The 22,312-nt window shown below is 42.5% G+C and overlaps 1 protein-coding gene across 1 annotated transcript in view; it reads left to right on the top strand.

Moving 5' to 3' along the window:
* pde8a (phosphodiesterase 8A) overlaps window positions 1-21,767 on the top strand; it is a 44,451-nt gene extending 22,684 nt beyond the window's left edge. Inside the window, exons 3-22 of the mRNA XM_030096770.1 lie at window positions 1,877-2,067; window positions 3,541-3,597; window positions 3,773-3,827; window positions 3,998-4,086; window positions 4,650-4,728; window positions 5,014-5,154; window positions 5,837-5,925; window positions 7,049-7,100; window positions 7,199-7,244; window positions 9,525-9,602; window positions 9,837-9,907; window positions 12,566-12,730; window positions 14,853-14,901; window positions 15,052-15,187; window positions 15,286-15,484; window positions 16,960-17,177; window positions 17,577-17,709; window positions 18,955-19,119; window positions 19,245-19,374; window positions 19,700-21,767. Coding sequence (XP_029952630.1) covers window positions 1,877-2,067; window positions 3,541-3,597; window positions 3,773-3,827; window positions 3,998-4,086; window positions 4,650-4,728; window positions 5,014-5,154; window positions 5,837-5,925; window positions 7,049-7,100; window positions 7,199-7,244; window positions 9,525-9,602; window positions 9,837-9,907; window positions 12,566-12,730; window positions 14,853-14,901; window positions 15,052-15,187; window positions 15,286-15,484; window positions 16,960-17,177; window positions 17,577-17,709; window positions 18,955-19,119; window positions 19,245-19,374; window positions 19,700-19,806 — 2,250 coding nt within the window. The 3' untranslated portion in view covers window positions 19,807-21,767. The remainder of the gene's footprint in view (window positions 1-1,876; window positions 2,068-3,540; window positions 3,598-3,772; window positions 3,828-3,997; window positions 4,087-4,649; window positions 4,729-5,013; window positions 5,155-5,836; window positions 5,926-7,048; window positions 7,101-7,198; window positions 7,245-9,524; window positions 9,603-9,836; window positions 9,908-12,565; window positions 12,731-14,852; window positions 14,902-15,051; window positions 15,188-15,285; window positions 15,485-16,959; window positions 17,178-17,576; window positions 17,710-18,954; window positions 19,120-19,244; window positions 19,375-19,699) is intronic.
* Window positions 21,768-22,312: the final 545 nt, after the last annotated feature.

Here is a 22,312-nt window from a genome sequence, read left to right as displayed (position 1 = left end):
CCCTCCTCCTCGCTGCTCCTCCTCTTTTCTGGCGGTTCACAGGATCTGGCCGGGGCCTCTGTTTTCAACCATGTTTTCTAGGCAGAATGATCAGAGCCTGCCAAAGTGCTCACTATCCCCCTTCAAACATTTTCTTTTTTTTTTTTTTTTTTTATTTCCCTCTTGCTATGTCTCTCTGCCTCTTTCTCCATCTGTTTCTTTGGATTATGAACAGCGTATCCTCACTTCAGAAACATTTTTTTTGCTCAAACGTCCTTTGAGATTTTGCTCTTTCCTTTCCCTTTCGTCTGTTGTGACTGGGTGTGTTGTTACTGAGTCGGGCGTATCTGTCTAGTCCCGGCAGAGGCATCTGCAAAGACCTTATCTCGGCCCATGTTCCCCTGCTCCTCCACCGCTGCGGGAATGTTGACTTTTCTACCAACATCCCAATGTGGAATTCTGATCTAATTCCCGGAGCGTACCGAACATAGCTGCAGGACTCGGAGGTGATGTATTTATGACCCGGACACTTATTGCCGCTCGTGGGGAAAGCGTTCCTCGGTGGAATATGGTTCGCATTAGCAACACCTCCTCATGACATGGAGGGGGGCTGACGGCTTCACGCTCCAGGCCGCCTTTTGGGCACTTAAATAAAGCCTCGGCAATTGTCAGCGTGAATCAAAAAGACAACTGTCAAAACAACCGGATCCTCTGTGCCCCCGTTGTGGGGAGGACTGGAGTTCCAGCTTTCCCAACAGAGTGAGGTCTTTGTGCCCCGGCTCAACCTTTCAGGTGTGATGCAAACCTAAAGCTGCAGAACAAGCTTTCTTTTCTTTACGTTCATTCTGCTCCCTGCCAGCAGTTGGAGAATGACGTCTGTTTGAGAGAGTGACTCATGAATCTACTCTTAGTGCAGCATTGCTCTTGTGGGCGGGCCTAAGTCTCCGCTCCGGTATTTACGCAAGTAAGAGTTAATATGAAAGTACAGCAGAGAGAGAGAGAGAGAGTGAGAGGCGCTCTGAATGGCCGGTTTGATGGTCGCAGCGCCACTTTGGGCCGCAGCCTTGGCAGACGGGTGGGAGGGACCGCGGCCAGTCAAGGCCACCTTCCACTAATTGTGTCATAGATCACGGCAGCGGACAATAAAATCCGTGACGCACTCGAGTTCGAGCCGAGTCTGATCAATCGGATCCCGTCCTCCAGAGGCCTGGGGTCACTCTGCAGGTTGATCAGCAAGAAAGGCGCAAAATCAGCACAAATGCAATGATGTCCCGACAGTTTGGAGCATCAAAGCCTCATTTTACTTACTCCCTCGGAGTAGGGTGGGTCATATGGTCTGGCGTTAGTTATGCCAGCAGCCATAATTTGATTATGGCGACATAATAATTTGATCAACTGAGCTTTCTGACACTGTATAATAAATATTTCCTGAATATTGTAAGTAACTTCACATACAAAACAACCAGACCGATGATCGAGTACTTATTTTTATTGTTTAGGTGATTTGTTTAGGAAATAATATCACATGATTTACTTTCTTTTAAGTTTTGGAACATCGATTGATTGGTGAATCTTAAAATGAATCCATGTGATATCCGGCCATGAAAATTGAAGTTGTTGCTTTCTTTATTTCATGATTTGGTGGCCACTCCTCGTCCTCACTGAGGAAGAAGCCCTCCTTTGTTCAGGATCAAATGTAACTGATTTCAGTGAACTAGCTCGTGTTTGGGCTGTTTTGAATGTGTGGCTCAAGCTTGCAAATTTTTCTGTGTCATACAGTTTTGTGACTGAGGCTTCAATACATTTACAAAGTGTTTGAAGTAACATTAGGAATAGTAAGATGTTCCATCAACACATGAATTTCTAAGTAAGATGTTTTTTTTTGTTTTTGTTGCAGGTACTTTTAGTTTTTGCCAAAGAGGATAGTCAGAGTAATGGCTTCTGTTGGGCATGTGAGAAGGCCAACTTCAGGTGCAGCATGGCGCGAACACCCGAGTCGGCTCTTGAATGCTTCTCGGAGAAGCATCATGACCTCGTCATCATTGACCACAGACATTCCAGACACTTTGACGCTGAAGCACTATGCCGGTAAGCAAGCTCGCTCCTCATCTGTTCTTTTCTTCATGCTTGTACATCTACAGCCTTGTCTTGGTTGATAGTAAGTGGTGATTCATTCACAATGTACCAGTGTGTGAAATTTAAGGGGTTTTTTTTGTTTTGTTTTTTACTTTACATACTACAGCTGTCAATATATAGACATGACTGCAGTTTCTGTGACCTTACATCGAACCTTCGGTATTTACATAGGAAACTGGACATCTTTACTTTAAATCCTTCAGTTGAGCCGTGAGATATGATTGAACTTTATTCACCCCACACTGAAGAAATTCACATTACAGCAGCCCGGAAGTTAAGAAATATAAAAACAATGGTTCAGAATATGCAAGGAGAATCAGATTGTCAGGGACTATTTCTGTTTTATATAAGTTCTGCGTTTGCTTGTGAACACACGATACAGCAGTGCACAAATATGCACAGCTGTGCACAGTCATTATAACGCCACAGTATTTTGAAGTGATAATACCGTGTTGTGTATTAGTAAAACTTGACATAATGTTTCTGCAGTGGTCCAAGCATCATCATATTGAGTGGTCGCGATTTCTTTGTTTCCATTTCATGAGTTTCTCCTGCATTACATAGTTATAAAATATACGTACATTTTGAAATGACAGCTCATAGTCAGATTCCGTTTTTTTTTAATATATGTACTGACTTTTCTCAACAGTCCAATCCTTATGATCTAAATTTATACTTATTCTAAGATGTCTTTTTCTTTAAGTTTGGATTGGTATGTTTAATGAGTTCCAGCAGTTTTTTAAGTGTTTTCTTTGCCTCACGTGTTTTAATGTATACAGACCTTTGCAAATGTCTGCACCTGTTAATATATTTGCTAAATTTTGATTTTTGGAACGCCATTGAAATGAGTATGAACCATGTTACTCCTTATATTTTAAGGCCCGAGAATGAATTCAGACCCGATGATCCCCCAAACACGACCAGTCATAGCGCCAGTTCTCCCCGTTTGCAGGACGTGTGGTAACGCTCTGTGGAGCCGGCTCTCTGGGCTCGCCGCTCTCCGGGCTTGTGCTACCTCGTGAAGTCATGTCACTGAGAAACGAGCGGAGCCTGCCCATACTTCTCTCTATCTTTAGCCTCTGCCCAAACCAAAAACACATTTACAAACATTCATTTGCCTTGCCCGGCGTGTATGTTAACCCTATTCATTTTGGGCAATCCATATGTTCAGAGTAGACGCGCAGGCTCTGACTGGGGAACTAAAGGGCCTTTATGACCGCTGGCTGGGGAAAACCACAGGCGGATGAGTGGCCCTGTACACTGCATTCTTTCAGAGGCCTCGGCCTGCTCACAGAGCTCCACCAGTGGGTTCTGCCTGCCTGGGAGAATCGGAGCGTGAAAAACTGAAAAATACATTGATTTGATGCCACGGGCTTTTCCACCGGCCCGCTCTCGCACTAAAAGGCCTCCTCTGTTTACATTCAGGTCAATTAGAGCGGTCAACTCTTCAGAAAACACTGTGATAGTCGCTGTTGTGAAAAGGTACGTTATTCCACTTTTTCCTCTCTCTGATCTTTTTCTGTTCAAACGATAAGAAGTGTTATAAGATTCAGCCCTGTGGAGGATTGTGGGCTGTTGTGCAGCCGCCCTCTGATGCTGTCCAAACAAGCGTTTGTCATGTCGATGTTTCCGTGCTAACATGTGCTCACTTTTTAAGGCCAGACAGAGAAGAAGCCTCTGTGATGCCGCTGATCAATGCCGGCTTTAATAGGGTGAGCAACACGTTGCGTAAATACGTTTGTCCTATTGATGGATTTCATATCTCTTTTGTCGCCACTCGTTGTAAAAGCGGGGATCGGGACCCCGAAGCCTTTTTTTTGTCTTCATTGAGCTCCACGTGCATGAATCACAGTAACGCTTTGGGCTTTGCTGTCGCCCTCAGAGATATGTGGAAAATGCCAATATGATGGCCTGCTACAACGAGCTGCTACAGTTGGAGCACGGAGAAGTGCGGGCACAGTTCAAACTGAGGTGAGCCACGCTGGAGGTGAAGTCCACATGAGTCACTATCGGGGTGAAATTATTTTTGAAATTCCTGTTGTATGTACAACAATTTTACAGGTCTGAATAATTTATCAGGACTGACTGACCTCACCTTCATTTTCAGAGTGAAAATCTCCCGCTCGCTCTCCTGCTTTAACGCGTTACGTTGTTTATGAATCCCAGATGATGGCGATTACAATAATATTTATGATTGAGATTGCTCAGAAAGTCCAGAATCAGCTTAAATTGGATGCAAAGCGTGAGAATTATCATGTGAAATGGAATTCGGTTATTTTATGTCGTCAGTCTGAAGAGGTAAGAGTTTATCCCACACTGAGATGAAAAACGATTCAGCAGAAGGTGGGGAGCATATACCAACATGGGGTTGATCCCTCCATCTCCAGCATGCCATATTGGATCCTGCTTACAATTATTTACCCTTCCGGCACTGAGAATAGCTCCAGAGTAAATAACCCTGAGCAGCTGAAATTTTTGTTGTTGCGTATTTTAACAAAGCTTCTGGTGTTGCTCTCTGTGTTTCTCCGCACCAGGGCTGGCAATGCTATTTTCACAGCTCTAGAACAAAGCCAAGAGGCCATAGAGATCACTTCTGAAGATCAAATAATTCAGGTGGGTTTTCTTTCTACTTTCGTCAGTGCGATCGACCGTTTTATTCCCGTCCTTGTTTTCTGTGATATTCTTTCCTTTTCTCTGATTTCGGTATCTTATAAGGTGTTGGGAATTCATCTCTCAGAAATGAGTTATAGCCTTTACCCAACACACTTTGTTGTTACCATGAAAAAAGGAACAAACGTGCATCGTTTGTTTTGCGTGCTGAGATTCGTGTGTCAGTAGAAATGATTTTTGCCGTGACTGAAATCTGCCTGAACGCCCTTGTTGCTTCTCCTTCCACAGTATGTGAATCCTGCCTATGAGTCCATCATGGGCTACCAACAAGGCGAGCTAATAGGGAAGGAAATAATAGAAGTGCCTAAAAGTGAGAAGAATAAGCCTGATCTCCTTGAAACAATAAACTCCTGCATACGGAAAGGAAAGGTAATGAGCTTTCATTAAACTGTCTCATCAATATAAAGACTGTGAACACTGTTTTGTGTTCATCCAGGGTTTTAATTTTCACATAAAATGAATTACCTCCCCTCCCGTGATGGATTATTCGTGTCCATATATGGGTTTGATATATCATTAATTTTACATGGTACACTATTGTTTGGCAATCAGATCACTCTCGTAAGCAGCGCACGTTATGGGCTGCCGCCCATTGTGTGTGTGCATGCATGCGTGCACGTGCCTCCACGTGCGCCGTGAGCCCGCGCCATCGCCTGCCCGGCGGCTCTTTTTCATGTGTATAAAAACAGCGGTTTGATGGCGGTGCTGTAATCTTACTACACAGAGAGCGAAGGTCAGTTCCAGACAGGCAAACAGCAGGAAGGGTCTTTTTAACGCTGCTGAGGCAGCCTGGAGGTGGGGGGGACATGAAACAAAAGCGCTGGACTCCAGGAGCGCTCCCCTCCAGCCATTAAAGCAAGTCGCCGCGGTCTGAAGTGCTTTGACCCTCCTCCCCACTTCGCTTGTTGCACAAACACTGCCCTGCGAAGCGCATTTTCTGAACATCACTTTTATTTGTTTTTTGTTTTTTTGTTTTTAATCTGCCGCTACATTTGTGATCGCTGTTTAAATAGATATGTATGATTTATGCCCTCGGCTCATTTGTTTCCAGGAGTGGCAGGGGATTTATTATGCCAAAAAGAAGAATGGAGACAGCATTCAGCAAAATGTGAAGATCACACCTGTACTTGGACAGGGAGGGTGAGTAACATATGTTACATGGTTGCCGATGCTGAACAGTATCTTCCAAATAAATGCAGGACTCTAGTGAGTCTCATCACCTCTTCCTTCATTCCTTATGGTACGTCGGCTTCATGTCACACGTTTAAAGTGAGATGTTTAACGTTACACTCCAAATAGTGGAAGCCACATGTCAGAAAAGTTGGGACAGGAGCATGTTATAACATTTGCATGTTACTGCTCCATGTTACTTCATGGAGCAGTAACATGTAAACTTCATTTTTTTTGTCGGTGGAAGGTCTGAACTGTAAATCCAGTTCTGCAGCCAGACTCGTCCAGTGTGGAGCCGTGCTGTTGCAGTGGATGCATTATGGTTCATCTCCGAAGACCTCGACATACATTTCAACCTGTAGATTTGAGATTACCACACATATGCAATTGAACCGTTTCCCCATTTTGCCCCATTTTGTTAAAGGAACTTTGTCCCCCGATGAGACAGTCGTGCTATTTGAGTTTTTCACAATTGACTTGTTCTTTGCTCGATAGAACTCAACGTGCATGTGGCCCTCGCTCTGTGAAGTGTTCTCCTCAGACAGTGGTTTCTCAAAGTGTTCCTGAGCCCATGCGGTGGTTTCTGTGACAGAATCTTGCCTGTTCTTAATGCAGCGCTGCCCGAGGGCCTGAAGATCACGAGCATCTAATATTGGACTTCAGCTTTTTCCCATGTGTACAGATTTTCAGATTGCCTGAATCGTTTGGTTATACTGAATACTGCAGATGGTGGGATCGTCGAACTGTCTTCTGTCTTTTGATTGGGTTGCTTTGCTTCAACTCAACAACCTCTATTCCCAAGCAACAGAATTCTTTACAAAATTCTCCTTAAGATTTTTTTTCTTTTTTTTTTTTAAATTTTCATCTGTCCCAACTTTTCTTGAAATCTGCTGCTGCCACCCATTTCAAAATGAGACACTTTCAACATTGACATCTTGTTTTGGATCTGTTGCAAATGATGTGTAATTTTATGAGAATTGCAAATCATTGCAAGTTGTTCTTTATTTCTTTTTTTTTAGATTGTGGATCTAAATATGGAATGAGCAATGCGTTTTTTTTTCAGGTTACTCATGCTTTCTAATGTCATTTTCAGAAAAATCAGACACTATGTGTCTATCAACAGGCCTTTAAATGATAATAATAAGGTGAGAAGTTCTTGCTCTTGCAATTCGTAACAAAATGAAGCCCATTCATTGCTGAAGTGCATCAATATGTTTTTCTTTTTTCCTCTCTGTTTGTGCAGAGTGATAAATCCAGCGAACGGGTGCAGAGTGCAGAGTCCCAGACAGGTAAAAACGGCCCCAGAACTTTCTCCTGTATCAATATGGAAGACATCTGGGTGTTAGCCTTGTCAGTATTGGTAATGAAAATTCTTTCCAGGGTGAAGTCACTTGTGATAAACCACAGAAAAAACTGTGAATCACAGAATCATGGTTGTCATTAGGAAGCATGACTTCCCCTTTCAGGATGACATATCTGGACGATTCCCATTTCTAATATTAGCTGATTGTTTGCAGGCACCAAATATTTGTTGGATATCAGTGCGTTGGAGATAGGCACATCGGGGAACTTTCGCTGTGTAAACTGAGACAGTTTGGAAATCTGTCAGCAAATGCAGGACACCGTGCCAGAAAGTTATTCTTTAATCATGATCCTTTTTTTTTTTTTTTTTTTTTTTTTTTTTCAAAAGACTAACTGATTGACTTGTCTTGATTTACCTCACTGAAAGAAGAAGAAGGAAAAAAAGCCTCAAAGGGAAATGCGTCCTTGATAAAGTTCTGCACGTTTGTGATTTCTCCAGTCCAGACAGAGCTATTGTTCCCTGTTGTGTGGAAATGGAAGTGCGATTCACAGCTGTACGTAGTTTCAAAATTCAATATCTCAGCTTTTGACAGGCAAACAAGACGGGGATCATATCTCCCATGTGCTGGCGTCACCGGCTGACTCAAAAGAAGTGATTTTGAAACCTCGCTGTTTGTTTGTGAGCCTCGGTTGTTGCGACTCAGAACATTTCACACTGACTCTTTAGCCTTTGACTCTGCAGGTCTTATGATTAGAGAGGTTCAAAAGGTTGATGGTGCTTTTTGTATTCTGGCACAGCCCTGCCAAATCTGTTAAATTGGCGAAGCCATTTGCTTCTTTCACAGCTTTTTTTCATTAATTCTGACTGTTTTTACAAAAACATTTTTGAATTCCTTTGAAAATGAACTTTAATGCAGTGGGTGAAGTGCTCGCTCATTGTTGCGAATGCTCGGCAAATCTTGTTTTTTCTGTCATCTCTAGGCAAATCACGAGGGGAGCCGGACTTGCTTTATTTATTTATTTTTTTCTGTTTCACTTTTCATCTGAAATGCTTTGTCACTTCCCAGAACTGATGAATCAGGCCAGTTATATCATGACTTGAGTGACTTTCGAGTCCTCACAGATGTGTTTGGTTTTGGTTTTAGATGTTGCTGCTGTGAAATCTTCAGAAATGTGTCTTAAATGAGTCGGGCCATTGAACACACCATTTTGTCCTGTCAAACTATACATTTATTAGCGACACTAAAATGTAAGAAAATGTTCATCTTTATGAGTTGCCGAGCTTTTTACTGAGCGTTGAAGTGTAGTAAGGGTAGTTTGGAATGTTTCTATTTGAATCCACTGAAATGCTGAATCAGTTTACTGAAGCAATGAAGGTTTTCTGTTTGTTTATTTATATTCAGTGAGCGACAGATTTTTGGCTTGAGTGTTAATTTAAAGGTAAAGTGTTGATTTGTACTTTCACACCTTGTCTTGTCAACTCAAACTTTTAATTGCTTTAACGCCCCCCCCCCCCCCCCCCCCCCCCCACACCTTTATTTTTATTTTATTTTTTCATTTATTTATTTATTTTTTTGTTTAGACAAGCGATCACATTTGGAAACCTCCACATTTCTTCCAGTTCCTTTAAAATAAACCACAACTTAATGACAGTTACGGAAATAAGCTGCAAAAACTTTGGAAATGATGACAATGCCGAACAGTTCACACTTCTTGCTATGTGAAAGCAGTAGTAAAGCATTTTTTCCACTTAGCCAAATTTTCCTGATGAAACCTCAAAAAATGAAAAACAGTTCATAGATTAAAAAGAATGGGAGATTTCAGTTTTAAAATATTGACCCATTTAATCAAATATGCGACGCTTTTAATAAAATATCACATCATATTGCAGGATAGAGGAACTCTGGAGTTTAGAGGAAGTGACAACGGGATTATGGAACTGTTTAGAGAAAATCATTGAGAAATCTTTAAATTGTAATGGATATGTATGTCGAGATGAAGACAGAAACTAGATCGTAACAAGACCCAATGGTGAAGATATCTCAATCGCGTCCCTGCAAAATATGAAAACGACTGAACCAATATGTGGAGTTACACTAGTGATGAAGCCACTAAGTATAATAAAGATCCAAAATTAAACAAATTCAGACTGATTGAATGATCCCACTTCTAGTGGAGGACGCAGTTCACCTGATATGAACACCTGAACTGTTTTTTTTTTCTTTTTTTTTCCTGTGTGGTAATGTGATGTCTTTTCTTCTCCGCAGACATGCAATCCAGTAAGCACAAAGACCGGAGGAAAGGCTCTCTCGACGTAAGATCCACGACGTCCCGGGGGAGCGATGGTGAGAGTGAGGGCAGGCGGATGATGGAAACTATGGGCGTTTCCTGTCAGCTTATGAAACCTTCCCAGTTGTGCATCAAGTGTTAATTGGATACACACACAAACAAACTCATTAGAAAGTGTTTGGGGGAAACTGCAGTTTGTGTTTGTTTGGACTCCTCCTGTGAAATTAACTTTCAAACTTCTGACACCCAGGATGCTTTTCTTTCTTTTTTTTTTTTTTCACCCGAATCAGGGAGCTCACAGCGGAGACACTCGTCAATGGCCCGAATACACTCCATGACCATCGAGGCCCCCATCACTAAGGTGGGTTAATTTTCCTCCTTAGCCTGCATCATATGATTAGTTCTTTGCACTTTATGTTATGCATCCCATGACTGACTGAGCTCTTAGATTGTAAATCTGCCACAAGTGCCCATGAGCACTTCTTGTGCTGCAGCCAGCACTGATGCAGAGGTCACGCACACATGTCGAGAGGAGACGGTCGGAAGCAGAGAAGGTCCCTGGGGATGGGTCATATGACACGTCGCAGTTCCTCCGCTGTATCATTTGACTGTGCAGCCGGTCCCTCTAGGCGTCGTCCTCTGCAGAATAAAGCGGCGAGCGAACCGCCGCCACGGTCTGTGTATTTGCGTAATTAGCTCCAACCTGTGTCGTGACACACGCTGACCCTCCCACAGGCATGGCTATTGTTAGAGCTTCTACAACCTTCAGGTTCATCACCTGAAGAGCGAATATAGGGGTCTTCTGTCGAGTTCAGCTCAAAGCACTCCACTTTTATTTGTTTTAAAGACATAAACTTCAGCTAAGAGTGTTTGGATATTTGAAGAGCCTCTTCACCCAAAGCGCTCTGATACACTCTGGCATTTGCTGTGACTGTCATATTCGTCCTTTCGCTGTGAGGCAGCAGGTGAGCTTCTCTCAGTGAGACTCGCAACAACAGCATGAAATAAAAATGTGCCGTCACCGCAAAGCTCAACACTTCCTCGGTGGGATCGCACTGTGTAAACCGGATGTCGACAACCTTTCGAACATGAAGAGATCATCTAAAATTTCTTTGTAAATGAGTGTGGCATGATCACCGGCAGGATAAAAGTAAATTAAATTAGAGCAAAACACAAAATCAGCCCCCCCCCCCCCCCCCCCAAAAAAAAAAAAAAAAAAAAAAGAAATCATTTCACAAGAGGGGCTTCACAAGGTAAGCTATGGATCTTATTTTTAAACGACTTTTAATCTCTCAAAACATATTGCACCAGGAGAGGACCAACAGGGATTACTGAATGAGCATCATATATCTCAACAGCCACATGTTTAGACTGCAGCCAAGTCTTTTCCCTTTGCGACATTTTTGTTTCGATTTTAGGGTAAAAAATATCTAGTTATCCACAAAGAGGGTTTAAGTTGAGGCTTGTAGTTGATTTTTTTTTTTTTTTTTTTTTAGAACAAAAATTGGTCCTTGTCAATAGACAAAAAGCTCTTTCCATCTGTGATGGCTGATTTTCAGTGTAGTTTAATTTGTGGCATTTATGCGGAAGGTTTCCGACCCCTGAGGTAAATGTTTTACCATTTTGATTTGGTTTTCAAGGTGAAGTATTCAGTTCTCCTACAAGGTTTCGTCTTTTCTTCATAATTACACACCAAATGTTCATTTCTTAAATGAATCGACCTTTTTTTTTTTCCAATCTTGCAATCTTGTAGTTTGATACCTGCACTGAGATTATGCATGATTAAAACTTTCTGTAGTGTTTTTGATCTTTTTCCAATCTTTTTAGATCACTTTGGCCTTTTAAGAAATATTCATGCTATCTTTGCACCCACTGCCTGCAGATTTTTAGATATGTGTATTCAAAATGTACTAATTCCTTTTTATTGCTGGTGTACTTAAATCACACAGCTCTTAAATCTGTCACTAGCTCCTGGCAGAAGCCAAATAGTTCCCCTCAACAGCCTGCGAGTTGGCAGACTCCTCATCTTGCCTTTCCTCCATGCTCGGCACACCTTTCCAAAAAGGTTGATCGTGATGTTTCTCATGTTTGTGCGAAATTGAGCTTGCAGATGAAGGCAGAGCTTCCTCATTATGGCTCTACCAGGACGACCGTGTTCGCACATCGTTGATACACAATCGAACAGAGCAGCACCAGCCTTCTTATAGCTCCGCAAGCATTCAAATGAGTGTCTTCGTCTTCCTTCCTGTACTGAAAATGTGCTTTTTTTTTTGTTCACCCTCCACTCTGTTTCTCTTGGTGCTCTGGATGTTTTATTTTCTTAAACGCCTCAACATGAACATTTTTTGTTTTCAGTTAAAGTTAATGATAACCCAACGGTTTGATTTGTTTTATAACCCTCCCTGCTTTGGGTTAACCATTGGCCTTGCTCAGTTGCCTGGAGGAGGGCTTTGTTCACGTCACGGTTTTAGAGTGATTTGTCATGTCAGGAGTTAATTACTATTTCTGACCAAATGTACTGCTTGTAACAAGTTGGTCCAGTTCTGAGGCCACTTTGGTAGAGAGGTGCCTTCGCCCTACTTAGAATGATATATTTCCCAAAACGGTAAAATACATAAGATATTAGTTCACTGTAAGTCTTTTCATGGGATTAAAAAAAAAACTTCCGACAAAATATATAACATCCCCAGAGGGGCACTATTGTATTTCTGACCTTTGTGTCCTTTTGTGCATGTGTTTGCCTAAAACTACAGGTGACATTGTCTACATTGTTTTCCAGACCCAGAGGCTTTAAAATGACCCAAATCAAACGGGACTGGCCGGATGCGTATGCATTTGAAGCCCGCCGTTAATAGAAAATTAATTCTTATTCTTGTGACATGGCTTTGTTAGGTTTTAATTGCTTTAGAAATTTTATTCTGGTCCGGTGAAGATCATCTGTTATTTATGTCTTTGGCTCATGCATTCCCACTGCTACTACTTCAAATGATAATCTATTTTCTTTCTTTTAATTGTACAGGTAATCAACATCATCAACGCAGCGCAAGAAAGCAGTCCTATGCCTGTGGCGGAAGCCTTGGACCGGGTACTGGAGATCCTGAGGACCACTGAGCTCTACTCGCCACAGCTGGGCACCAAGGATGAAGATCCCCACACCAACGACCTCGTGGGAGGGCTGATGACGGTAAGCAGCCGATCCTTCACAGCACAAAGGTCCTTCAAACAGCCTGAAACACCCAAACACCTTCCTTCCGTTATGCATGAATCGGCTCCATATGATAAGGCGCGAGTATCAAAGCATCGGAGAGACGCAGCCCGGTGTGTCCTCGCGTGCGTGTGCTTTAGCTTTTCTCTGTTCATATTCGGGGGAGGGAGGAAGAGACGGAGGGTGAGATTAACAGACAGCGCTGGTGAAGAACAGAAGTAGAAAGAGTGCCAAGTTGGCAGTCTTGGCAACAACCCCAGAGGAAGTGTTAGATTGTCCTTTGTGCTCCTGTAGGCTGGAGAGGAAAGCCCACCCCACCCTTTCTTTCTCCCCCCACCCCTGTTTAGTTCCCTCTCCTCTCTCTCTCTCTCTCTCTCTCTGGTAAGAGTCACACTCACATGAACCTTTTCCTCTCCACTCCACATGCCTGGAAACATCCTGTTCTTTGGATCAGATGAATAAGCATGGCTTTACTTATACATGTACGCGGTGGAAGCGCAGCAGCACAGAGGTGTTGCTCCCTCGCCGGAGACGCTCGTTCTGCATAAATGATCGAGGCTGACGGGACCACAGAGCCACGAAGTCTCTGTCCTAGTTCAGACGATTGTTACATTCTTGGCGGTGGCTTTCTGTTAGTTTCGGTGACGGGGCGCCGCGGCTGAACTCAGGAGACCCTGTGAACATTAAGAGAGGAGCTGTCATCTTTCTGGGGTAGAAGGTCTTAAAATAGCTGGTGTGTACAGAGGCAGCGCCACCATGAGACAATGCTGGGGTCAAAGATGAGCCAGTCTCCTTTTCCTTTTTCACTTGTGAAGTAAACATTTCAGTCTGTGACACACACCCATGTACTCGCTGACACTCAATATAGACTCGCTGCTCACTTTATTAGGTACATTCGCACCACAATGTGACCCAGTAGCTTTGCTTTAAATCTTGCCCTTTCAAAATCAACGACCCAATTTACTCAAAACAATATTGAGATTCAAAGTGATTTAGCCGTTTTTTGAGGTTGTGCTTTTGACTGACTTTTTGAGTTGGGCTGCATTCGATTATGACTTGTTTCTCTGTTTTAGTCCCTCTTTTATTTCACTGTTTAACATAATATACAAAAGAGATTCAGAATATGAGAATCTCTGTTGTCCAGTTCAGTGCTGCAGTACAAGCACACAATTAAGATAACTTTTAAATTTCAGCCAAAACCATACTTTACTTGTGTGAATGATGAATTTCTGCTGCAGTTGTTGTAATATGTCATTACTGGAAGTAGAAATGTGTTAAATTAAGTGACTCTTGGGTGTCTTCCTCTTTGAGGAGAACCATTAGATAAGGCTTTCAAAACTGAGTCGTGGCAAAAAATGGTTGTAGTTAAAGCCTGAAGTGATTGAATTTTTAATAATTTTCTTTATATTTTTGTGATCCTGATATTGATAGTGATATTGTTGTAAACAGCCCTTTTGTTTTATCAATAATCGTAAATCTAAATAGACTGTTAATCACCACGGCTAATATCTTAGGTTTAGTTATTCTCTGTATATTGCGCAGTGAACTAAAACATGAGCCTGTGTAGTTGATTCTTGCACCTCATTGATAAATAAACCTTTTGAAATGAAACACTTGGTATTTACACTGGAGCTGTGGTTCAGTGATTTTAGCCCACCCTCGTCTCCCCTCCCCGTCTCCCTCGACTTGTGTCTAAATCCGATCTGTCATTTGTGACTCACTGAAATGCTTGTGATGGTGATGTTCAAGTCACAGAAACATGAACTGGTCTCACCCAAGTTTCCTTAAAGCCCAACCTGATGCCTGTGTTTGTGCTCCTCGTGGCTTAATTTAGCAGAGAGGACTTTTATGTCAGGTCTGGTGCAAGAGTAAGTTTCTCAGCCAGACAATTAAACCTTAAAGCCACAAATGGTTCCTCTTTTAAATGAGGCCCTTGCATTTTTTTTTTTTATATGAAAGAAGTCTTAAGACCAAACTTAACTCCTAATTTTGCTGTTGCAGAGACAGTGAATCATGGATCCAGTAACTGTGTGCTTGCATTGAGTTTATTACACGTTCCCATTACTTGCTCTGTATCTGAATCTTTCTTTCTTGTTGACAGGATGGTTTACGCAGATTGTCAGGAAATGAATACATCTTTTCCACAAAACGTGAGTTCACATCAAGCACACTGCAGGTCTGGCATTAAATGAGTTGGTATGGTTTGAGAGTTTTATCTAAACTTTCCAGAGGTAGCATCCGGCACATCTTTGAGATCTTTCTTTCTGTGAAAACCCCCTTTCTTTCCCTTTTGCCCTCAGAACCTCACCACATCCCCAGTCACCTGACGACTCCTTTATCATTAAACGACATCCCCCCTCGGATTGCCCAAACCATGGAGAATGAGGACTCGTGGGATTTCGACATCTTCAACTTGGAGGCTGCAACCATAAAACGGTGAGGCGGCAGCACGGCTGTGTGTCATCAGGAGACGTGTGTCCTTCTTAATCTGCACAGAGAACATGTGGTGACGGTCCGTACGCGTCTGTCTGCAGGCCTTTGACCTACTTGGGCCTGAAGATCTTCTCCCGCTTTGGGGTCTGCGAGTTCCTGAACTGCCCCGAAGCCACGCTGCGCTCCTGGCTGCAAGTGATCGAAGCCAACTACCACTCCAGCAACTCCTACCACAACTCCACACATGCGGCCGATGTCCTGCACGCAACAGCCTATTTCCTCTGCAAGGAGAGGGTCAAGGTAAATTAGTAATGAGCGATAAAGTTGTTTTTGGATGCATGAATGATTTAAACCACATGCAGCCCAATTTGTTTTCAGCTGGGCCAGACCAGCAAAGTCATATCACACCAACAACTGTGAAATTTCCCCTTAAACCCGGTGTATCCTGAAAGTTTTCACATTTCACGCTCTTTTAAAGTTATTTCGAACTACCTGAAATTCTGTAACAAAACATCTTGCAGTCTGAAATCTTATCAGCAGCGGTGTTTCTCCTTATAATCACGTTAGTGAAAGCTGGTTGGAAGCAGGGCTTTCTGCAATCTTCAGCGCGTTTTCACAATCTTCACTATCACAGCATCGCTGTGACGCCAGAGCTACTCTGTTAACATTCAGTCCTGCGTTTGACGTTCATCTGCTGTTCAGTTTTGTGTCTGAATCAATATGGCTGCTGTTCTTGCTGAAGCGGTAAACAATACAGATTAGGAGCAGAAGTTGCTTTTCTTAAAAAAAAAAAAAAAAAAAAAAAGGTAACATCTTATTTGTCTTTTTTGCACTTTGTATAGTCACCCCACATGCTGATTTCAACCCACTAGTTTTAGTCGCAGGAGTTGCGTGTTTGAAACACTTAATTTAAACAAATGTGAACAGATTACCCTTTTTCTGATGCATATTCTCTTTTGGGGATGTGTTGCACCTTTCGTTCGTGGCAGGATGCCTACATTTGGCTCTGGGCCAGGTGTTTTTCTGTTTGAAGTATATTCTCACTGTGCCTGTGTAGGTTTCCACCAGCTTCTCTGGTTCCTCCCACAGTCCAAAGATATGCTTTTCAGGTTAATTGGTGACTCTGAATTCTCTATTTTGTTGAGTGTGTTTATGAATGATTAACCAGTCTCTCTCGAGGATGTACAGTAAGAATAGAGAAAGGGAAATGCATGTTTGATTGGAGATAAAGCAATAAAGCAATAAAGCATCTGATGGTTAGTAGGTGCATAAGAAATCATTGTTACTTTTCTGTGAATCCAAACCCCTCACAGAATCCAAAAGTAGGAATTCTTTATGGGGCACACGTCTCTCTCCAGACATTCTTGGGTGTTAAGTGTCCCATCCAGGCCGACTTCATCCTCGAAAGCCATGGTTTTGCCCAAGTGTGTCAGTGGCTCAGTAAGCGGTTGAGGGCACGCACTGGTTAAGCCGATTACCAAACCATCTATTTCTGATCTGACTGGAGTGATCTCTCATTGGCTTAGCCGGTGAACTGTGAAGTTACATCATCCAAGGTTAATGAATCCCTGGAACTCCGCAGACGGGTCAGTGTGTCTGTTACGTGGAAATTAATTTGAAAATGAGGAAGTATTTTAAAGATTTGGGAGCTTCTGGTTGAGTGGTCAGGACATTGCACGAGACCTAGATTTGGAGTAACTGGACTGTTAAGTGACAAGCTGTTGTTCATTTTTATGTTTCTAGAATTTTAACTTATTGTTTTTTTTGGTCAACAGCAAAGTTTGGATCCCACTGATGAGGTGGCTGCCCTGATTGCTGCCACGGTGCACGACGTGGACCACCCAGGCCGCACCAACAGCTTCCTGTGCAATGCAGGAAGTGAGCTGGCCATCCTCTACAACGACACCGCGGTGCTGGAGAGTCACCACGCGGCGCTGGCCTTCCAGATCACCACCAGGGATGATAAGTGCAACATCTTCAAAAACATTGAAAGGTGGGTGAATTACCGGAACTTCGCGCACTGCTGAATTTAGATTTATTCACCAAAATGGAATCAGAGCAACATTCCATAGAGATTTGTACGTCTGCGTGTACGTTTGTGTGTTTGTCTGTGTATTTATACCAGCAGGGCGGTAATGTGATTTGAGTTCCCAAAACAGAATAGCTCTCATGTGCTGGTCCCCTCTGAGGGGGAAGGTGGACAAAGCCTCCATTCATGACCGCTGTCACCGTAGACAGGGGGAGAAAAGCGTTCACACGGTTTTCCATGCTATCTGCCACTCTGTCATCTCACCCTCTCTCTCTCTCTCTCTCTCTCTCTTGTTTTCTCTTCCTCTGCCCTCCCTCCCTCTTCCGGCCCTTGTGATTTCCATTTATCCCCGTCTCTTTCCAGGAATGAATATCGAACATTACGGCAGGCCATCATCGATATGGTCCTCGCCACAGAGATGACCAAACACTTTGAACACGTCAACAAATTTGTCAACAGCATCAACAAGCCTCTGGCTGCTCTGGAGGAAAATGGGGTGAGGTTCAAGGCGACGCCGAGTCTCCCGTCAATGGCCGCATGTTTCGCGTCTGTGTAGAAAGTGTAGTTGTGATATTAGCATTCCAGTGGAAAAGGGGGCAGGCGGAGACTGACCACACCTCGGTCGCCACAGAATCACGTCCTGTCGATGTACGGCGGTAGATTAAGTCATGATGATTGGAGATCAGGGGACTTGCTGCTTGTTGCTGCCTGGGTACAGATAGCTTTGTGGGGAGAGAATTTTACAACTCGGTACCATCTTTCTCATCCCTGTGTGGAATGCTCAACACAGACACTTAAAAGTTGTCTTGCTTTTAAAAGGCAGGGACAACACTAATAAAAGATTTAATGCTCAAAGCGCTTTTGTTTGAGGTAGAAATCGTGCTGTCGGGTAGGTTGAGTGAATCATCTGGTTTCTATATAGGTGGATAAGTGGTCTTTGTGGCACAGATGTGCGTATTTTGTACCAGTAATGTTAACTTTTAGATCTAGAAGAGGAGTGCAACCTGCCACTTCGAAGTCACAAATGTATGCCTCTTTTTGTCCCATCATCGTAGCTCCTGGCTGATTCTTTTTTTCCTAAAAAGGATAAAAATGTGGATGAACTGAGGTGGCTGCAGCTAAAATATCTAAAATAGCCTAAGTAGCTTTAACGGATAAAATAATAGCTAAAGTCTCTTAGACGCGGCTAAAACGGTTAAAATAACTGAATGTCAAATGACTAAAGGTGGAGCTCCTAAGCATAGCAAGAAACGTCAAAACATCTAAAAATTTAAATGAGTCTTACAGAGTAATGGAACGACGTATATGCAACCCAAATGAACTGTTTTTGTACGTATAGCAATGTAGAGCTTTCTGAACTGTGTTGCCTCCGTTTGAAGGTCAGATATGTCCTGCGGCTCCAGATGACATTTATTTGGTGGAAAGCAATGAAAACATCTCTTTTGGTCATAAAGGCAAAGCAGACCCCCTGATATACAATAAAACCAAACTCATTGTTACTCGGCAGAGACGGCCTGTACTTCCTCTTCGCATAGCCAGTGAATTTAATATTAAAACATAAAGCAGGTCACAAATCACGTGATGTCCTGCAGCCTTCTTGACCCGTTCCATACAACTGTAGCTTATAATGAACAAGAGTAGATATTTTGTAAACTTGTAAGCTTGATTAATTGTAAATTCTGGTATTTTGGTGACTTTTATAAGGAGCGGTTGATACTGAGTGTTTCTTTTTCTTCATTAGGGTAACAGTGACGAAGAATCTGTCAAAAGCATTCTCACATCCCCTGAAAATCGCATCCTTGTCAAGCGGATGCTGATTAAGTGTGCAGACATCTCCAACCCATGCAGGCCTCAGGAGCTCTGTATAGAATGGGCCGGGCGCATCTCAGAGGAGTATTTTGCACAGGTAATTAGACAGAAACAACACATTCCTGTCTGTTAAATCCATCTCCATGTGCAAACAGCATTTTTTTCTAAAAGTCATGTTTTTTGTGGTTATCCTGCTGAATTGTGCTCTTGTCCCTGTCACAGACGGATGAGGAGAAGAGACAAGGTCTACCGGTGGTTATGCCTGTGTTTGACAGAAACACATGTAGCATCCCAAAGTCCCAGATTTCTTTCATAGACTACTTCATTACAGACATGTTTGATGCATGGGATGGTAAGACTACGGCTCATAACACAAACACTGTCACTGATAACTGCATGTTTAGCTGTTAAAGCTAATTTTCAGTTGTTTGTAAAGTTTGTGGTATGTTTGACTGCATGTAGAAATATTTTTCTGGAATTTCAAAATGTTTTCTTGAACTGATTTAAATTTTTTCTGCGGTCCATCATATGTGTTACTAGAATACACAGCATGAGAGAAAGCAATAAACTAGCTTTTTGTTTCTTTTGTACATTAGGAAGAAATATATTTCTCTATTTGTATTAAAAAAAAAAAAAAAAAGGATCACCCAGATGTTAATTGCCGACCCTCTCTCCAGCTTTTGCAGACCTTCCCAATCTTATGCAGCACTTGGACAACAACTTCAAGTACTGGAAAGGCCTTGATGAGAGGAAGCTGCACAGCCTGCGACCCCCTCCAGAGTAGGAGCTGCAGTGTGCAGCCCTGGGACCACACTGTCCGGGGCAGACCTCCTCTTTCCTGCTGGTGCGTCTCTCTCCCTGCCAGCCAGCCAAAGGGCCCCCTCGCCTTCACTCTCCTGCTTCTGTAGCACGCCGAGCGTCCACGTGTCCGTCCACGCAGAAACTACAGAAGGACTTCCTGACCGGCGGTCAAAGCTCGTCAGATGAGAACTGTGACAGACGGACACGGACGCGCAGCATCTTTCTGAACTTCTCGTGCCTCTCAGGCATTCGCAGTGTAGCTGGTCAAGTGACATGACAGAGAGAGAGAGAGAGAGAGAGAGAGAGAGAGAGTGCTCCCGGAAAAGCATCCGTCCTCTGATTACTACATGGGCGCTCCCGTCTGCCTGTGAAGTTGCTGTTTTGAGAAAAAAACTGCGTGTTTACTGAAGGAGTGGATGGTCTGCATATGAAGATGTCCGATCCACGTCAGGCCATACAGTCACCTTTGACCTCCGTCCTGTTCTCGCGGCACGGCAGGACCTACTCCCTCAACCCCTGGAGGCCACATCGAGAAAGAACACTCCACTGCTACTTTAGTTTTTGTTTTGTTTGTTTTTGGGGCAATATTTCCATGACACACAGCTGTCGTCACAGAAGTAAGAGAGGAGTGTTTCCTCGCGGGTCAGGGAGTGGACTTTAATTTCAGGCCACTGCTGAGAGACAAAAACCTCAACATCGTGATCATAGGTATCTAATTACTGATGATTTGGTATGTTAATTTTTTTTTTTTTTTTTTTTGTAGATGTTCCATATTTTCTATATTAAGATTAATAAATGAAATTAGTTGGTAAATAAGAACAAAATGAATTTAAAAAGGAGAGATAAAAGCCAAAGCTAATGAAGACAAATACTACTATAACTCTCAAAAAAAATTCACAACTATTATACATATGAAGCATTACCATATTAAACATTTTTATTTTCTTATCAGAAGTACAGTACCAGTTTGAATGAACACTTTTGTATTGCACTGTAAACAATATTAGAAATGTCTACGTCTCAGTGATTTGTCCAGGGGTGGGATGTTGCATTGGAGAATAAGCTGTTATTGTTGATCATCAGGAGTTTGCGTGTGTGCATGTGTGGGTGTGTTTTGGTTGTTGGTGTGAGTGCGTGGGTGTATTCATTGTTGCAACAATCCCTTACTTCTTGGTTTAATGCTGTAAACCGCTTGACATTTGACAACAGCAGAAATATGTGAAGACATTTTGGACTTGAAAATTTTTTCTCCCAGAAATTTTTGTATCTGGTTTATCCTACTGAAAAGACTGCCTTATTTTATACAATATTTATACAGTACATCCCACTGTGCAACTGCAACAGACATCTGGAGTTTTTATTATAACATAGTCAGAAGGTTATGTTCAAGTAAATCTCAATATTTTTATAGACAATGAATTTTACACTGGATTTGCAGCAAATGAGATCAACCATTATAGCTATCTGAATACCTGTGAATGGGATGGTCACATACAGCACGTATACAGAGAAGTCAATGGTTAAGAAGGATGTGGATCGCAGAGTTGTCTATCACTGTCTTTAAGCAGTCTCCTAGAGGCCAGCTTGCATTGATTTTTGATCAAACATCATTCTATTTTGGCCACTTGTCCAACATCCTTTATGCACAGACCCAGGGAACGACTTTTTGTTCAAGGTTGGATTCAGATTAGGATACTAATATATGTTAAAGATTGTTGCTTATTAAGAATATTTCCTCCTTAAACAGTATATAAATGCCATAACAGCTAAGCAAATGGTGGTTGAAAATGTTTTTTTTGACCACAATTATCTTTGTTTCTCTCTTATGACAGAATTGTACACTCAATCAGGGGATTTGTTTCTTCCTTCTGATTCACATTTTGGTCTGAAGGCACGGAAAAAAAGTAGAAACTATTCAATGAAAAATAAAATAATGTCAAAGATATGTTGGAAGTGTTTTTCCTGCTGTGATTCAGTTTCTTCTCTTACTTTCACTCTTTTCTTCAGTCTTCAGTCAGCATAACATAAAACCTGTGCACCTATAAAATATGAGCACTTAGTTTATTGAGCCATCTAACCAGATTGTCTACCCCCCATACCCAAAACTCGCATCATTGGTCGAGTGATGTTTTCAAACTGGATTGAGTTGCTTTTTGGGACAATGGCAAAATCTCCAGGGCAGGGATGGGGAGTCCTGGTCCTTGAAGACTGCGTTTCTGCACATGTTCAATGTGTCCAGACTTCAACACACCTGAAAGTAATGATTGCAGAAAGCCTGATAACGAAGCAGAGCCTCATCGTGATCCACTCATTAAATTCAGGTGTGCTGGAGGAGGGGAACATTGAAAACATGCAGGACTGTGGCCAGGATCCCCATCCCTGCTCTGGAGAGTGCATACAAGTTATATTCTAACAAGAAGTGTGATTGATGCAACAATTTCTTGAAACAACTGACCTCCCAGGTTAATTGTCCTTATCATTATCAACCC

Source organism: Salarias fasciatus, chromosome 1 (assembly GCF_902148845.1).
Source record: "Salarias fasciatus chromosome 1, fSalaFa1.1, whole genome shotgun sequence".
NCBI lineage: Eukaryota > Metazoa > Chordata > Actinopteri > Blenniiformes > Blenniidae > Salarias > Salarias fasciatus.
This window is presented reverse-complemented; position numbering and strand designations above follow the sequence as displayed.